Below are 3,679 nucleotides of genomic sequence, written 5' to 3'. Positions count from 1 at the left end.
TCATCGAACCATGTTCCCCCATATATGTATCACTTCCAAAACACAACAGAATCCACAGAAACAGAGCACAGTGCAATCACTAAGCCAAATCCCTCTTTAACATACGTTTTAGCTGCAGGATAGATTCATGCCTAAAAGGGTGGGGGTGATGACTGCTAATAGGGCTTCTTGTTGGAACAGGGAGCACTGAGTGTTTGACATGTGTCCAACATTTTGGCATGGGAAACCTACACAAATGTGGTAGGAAGTTTTATGGCTATGCAACTTTGGTACTCGGACACGTTTGTGGGAATATAAACCTACAGAAATGGAGGAATGGGAATAGTTTTAAAATGAAAATGTCATAATGATATTCAATGGGCCGATATGATTGATAAGAAATCGACCAACTAAGATCCTTTCTGAGAACTAAAAAGGTACTTGAAAATTAAATTAGTAAGAACAATTAAAGAATTAAAAATTAACCGTAGGGTAAAATATCGTACTCTGTTGATGAAAAGATTTGTATTAAAAAGGGGTCTGTGTGTGAGTGTATAATAATTATTTTCACTTCATTTCATTGGAAGTCAGAAACTAAGTAAAAGCAGTGCAAGATTAATCCTAAAATATCAAACTTAAAGATGATGGAAAAGTTTTATGCTTAAATTGTCACAGGATCATGATTATATACAAGGATATTTCCATAGATCTCGACATTGAAGCTACTCCTAAGGAATTTTTCGGAGCAAAGCTAAAATGAGCAATTACTGTAGCTTCTTAGCAAAACCTGCAGTCTATGGTACCGAAACCATCACAACTAGTCAAGCTTGCAAGCAGCTTTTATTCATCAGAAAGACAACAGTGAGACATCTCAACTGCAAATAAAAGAATATCACCCCAATAAGAGTAATACCAAATATAACACAACCATAAGATTACAAACAAAACAATTAAAACAACTAACTAAATTTCTTTGGTTAAACATAAAATGGACTCTTAACAGTTGCAAAAGAATATTTTGCCTCTATAACTTTATAATGTTCTAAAGCCAAAATATACGTTTGAACTTACTAATGGTGCCAACGAAAATGAGCACTTGACTTTGCTGAGATTAAGAGCACATAATATATGATATAACAGAGTGGCACCTTTTTTCAGTAATGCTTTATGATTTATTAAGGAAATATTGATTTACCCTTTGTTGAATCTTCTTGTTCCAGTACGAAGTATTTTACAGAAGTATTGGTTTCAATGGCCAAGTACAGAACAAAATATTTCTATGGCAAGAAAATAACACCACATGTATATGATCACAATATACATCATCATCAATTTCAAACAACATTAAACTAAGGTATCCCGGTGCCTAAGGGTCTTTGCTATGTGAAGTTAGGTATAAGTGGAACATGTTAAAATAAAAAATTAGAGATTCAAAACCTTTCTTAAGGTATTTAAATTAATTAATAGATGAATGAAATTTTAATAAGATGTTGAAATTTTCCAATATTTATGTAAATCAATGATGTTTTCAATCCAGTTATAACAGCACCATTACTCCTCCAACAAATAAACTATAAACTATAAAGGAACAAACCGCAGTGATGCTGTAATTCTGTAGAAACAAAATTTTTGGAGTGGAAGAACATTTGCAGTGGATTTCAGTGTCTGCCGGTGTTAACTTCTATTATTTATATTTACAATGACAATTTCAAAGGAAGTGGCACCACATTAGGCCACAATCACCAACACTACTGCAGTCACAACCAATTGCAAAGTCGACATTCACACATTTATTGTTAAAAAATGAAGTACCATTCAAAGGAGGTTAGACCAAACCTCTTCAACCCGAAAGATGAGCACACGTGAACCCATTTTGCACAAGTTGGTTAACCGCATCCCTAAACTTGTAATAGTCATCAACTTTGTTATACACTTGATGGGAAATTCTGGCATATCCAGTAATCACCCCAACTTCCCCCTCTCTTGGGGGCCGGTAATATAACGGGACCTCAACCCCAAAAACGTCCCTCAAATGTGTTCTCAACTCGAGAGCATCAGAATCACTTCCAATCCCCAAACAAGCAGGCAAACCAACCATAACCATGCTAGCACACATATGCGGCGGACTCCCGAGCCGAGTACCCCATGCCTTTGCCAACATCTCCCCCATCTCCACAACAGCCTCGTGATTCCTCTTCTTGATCCCCTCAATACCCCCTTCAAACCGGTTAACAAACTCCACCGCAGCAGGAACAACCAACTGTGCACTATAATCCCTGGTCCCAATCCAAGCACTCTCCACAGCCAAGCCATTGCCATACTCATGAGACACCACAGGGTGATGCAAATCCGAACCAGAACCCTTAGGGTTCCTACGAGTATACAAAAACGCAATTGAAGGTGGACAAAAGAACCACTTATGCAAATTGCTAGTGTAAAAATCAGCACCAATTTCCTTCATGTCAACATCAGTGCATCCAATGGAATGAGCAGCGTCAACAAAAACCTGGTCCACCCCTTCCTCCCTGCAAATCTGAATCAATTCCTTGACAGGAATAACCACACACGGCATGGAAGTCACGTGATCAATCACCGCTAATCTAACCCTATTTCCGTTACTTTTTCCTCTCTCCAAGGCCTTCCGAAACTCGGAAACGATCTCGTCGTTGGAGTTAACAGGGAAAGGGAGGGAAACCTCGACAACATTGCCTCCGGCGCGAGTGACGTACGCTTCCATGGATTTCTTGACGGCACCGTAAGCGTAGTGAAGCATGAGGACGACATCACCTTTCTGGAATCTTCCTTCGCGGAAGTTCCATGCGGTGTGCTGGAGGACGATGGCGGCAGCGGTGGTGGCGTTGTCGACAATGGAGATCTCATCGACGTGGTCGGCGTTGACGAGGTCCTTGATTAGGGTTCGCGATTGGAGGATGCCGGTTTTGAGGTCATTGAAGTAGAAGTGGTCGGGCTGGCGTAGGTACCGGAGCTGCCAGCGGTGCTGCGCGTCGATGATGGAGGCGGGGCAGCAGCCGAAGCTGCCGTTATTGATGCGCGCGACGGCGGTGTCGTGGTGGCCGAATTCGGATTCGATTTCCGAGGCAGTTATAACGGATGAGAAGAGTTTGGGCTTTTTGGCTATGTGAGAACCGTTGTGGTGGTTGCTTTCGTGGATATGGTTATCGGTGGCGGAAGACATTGGGCTTGCGAATTACGAGAATCGAGAAATTGAAGAGAAGAGCAACGAGAATTTCACCATAAGAGAAGAGAGGAGCGAGTGAGTGAGAGAGAGAAAGAGGAAAAAGAAAGGTACATTATAGATAGATGAGGGAAACAAGGACAAGTGGCTAATCCTGTTTACCTCTACTCTGCTTCCATTTAACACATTAATTAATTCATAATAAAAGCAGATCAAACACGGTACTGGTTACTACTATTTCCAGGAATCACTTTATGAAGTAACTAGAAATTGGGATTGTGGATGCGTGACTGTGTTCACGTCTTAACTCATTTTTTATAAATTACATAAAAAACTGTGTTTTCAATTACTTACCACTTGCAAAAGAAAGTTAACAAAAATGAACGGCGGAGGGAAGTTTTAACACGGCAAGAAACACCAGAAACCTCATTGTTTCACCTTCTACAGAGGTATCAAAATCGATGCGATTATACCAGGTTTAAACTTGCTATGGATCACGTTAAT

At 40.3% G+C, this 3,679-nt stretch overlaps 1 protein-coding gene across 2 annotated transcripts; it reads right to left on the bottom strand.

Moving 5' to 3' along the window:
- Positions 1-621: 621 nt before the first annotated feature.
- On the bottom strand, positions 622-3,340 carry LOC114186808 (Pyridoxal phosphate (PLP)-dependent transferases superfamily protein). 2 transcript variants are annotated; one of them, XM_028074848.2, is made up of 2 exons: positions 1,792-3,340; positions 622-854 (listed from the first exon to the last, which is right to left on the bottom strand). In XM_028074848.2, exon 1 carries the CDS (start codon positions 3,173-3,175, stop codon positions 1,820-1,822), a length of 1,356 nt encoding a protein of 451 aa, XP_027930649.1. In that variant the 5' UTR covers positions 3,176-3,340; the 3' UTR covers positions 622-854; positions 1,792-1,819. The 2 variants fall into 2 exon arrangements, with proteins under 2 accessions (XP_027930649.1, XP_027930640.1); XM_028074839.2 differs by having other exon boundaries at positions 1,816-3,338.
- Positions 3,341-3,679: the final 339 nt, after the last annotated feature.

Source organism: Vigna unguiculata, chromosome 1 (assembly GCF_037176805.1).
Source record: "Vigna unguiculata cultivar grain cowpea cultivar isolate G323 ecotype 2 chromosome 1, ASM3717680v1, whole genome shotgun sequence".
Classification (NCBI taxonomy): domain Eukaryota; kingdom Viridiplantae; phylum Streptophyta; class Magnoliopsida; order Fabales; family Fabaceae; genus Vigna; species Vigna unguiculata.
The sequence above is the reverse complement of the archived record's forward strand: the minus strand, read 5'-3'. Positions and strand labels throughout refer to the sequence as shown.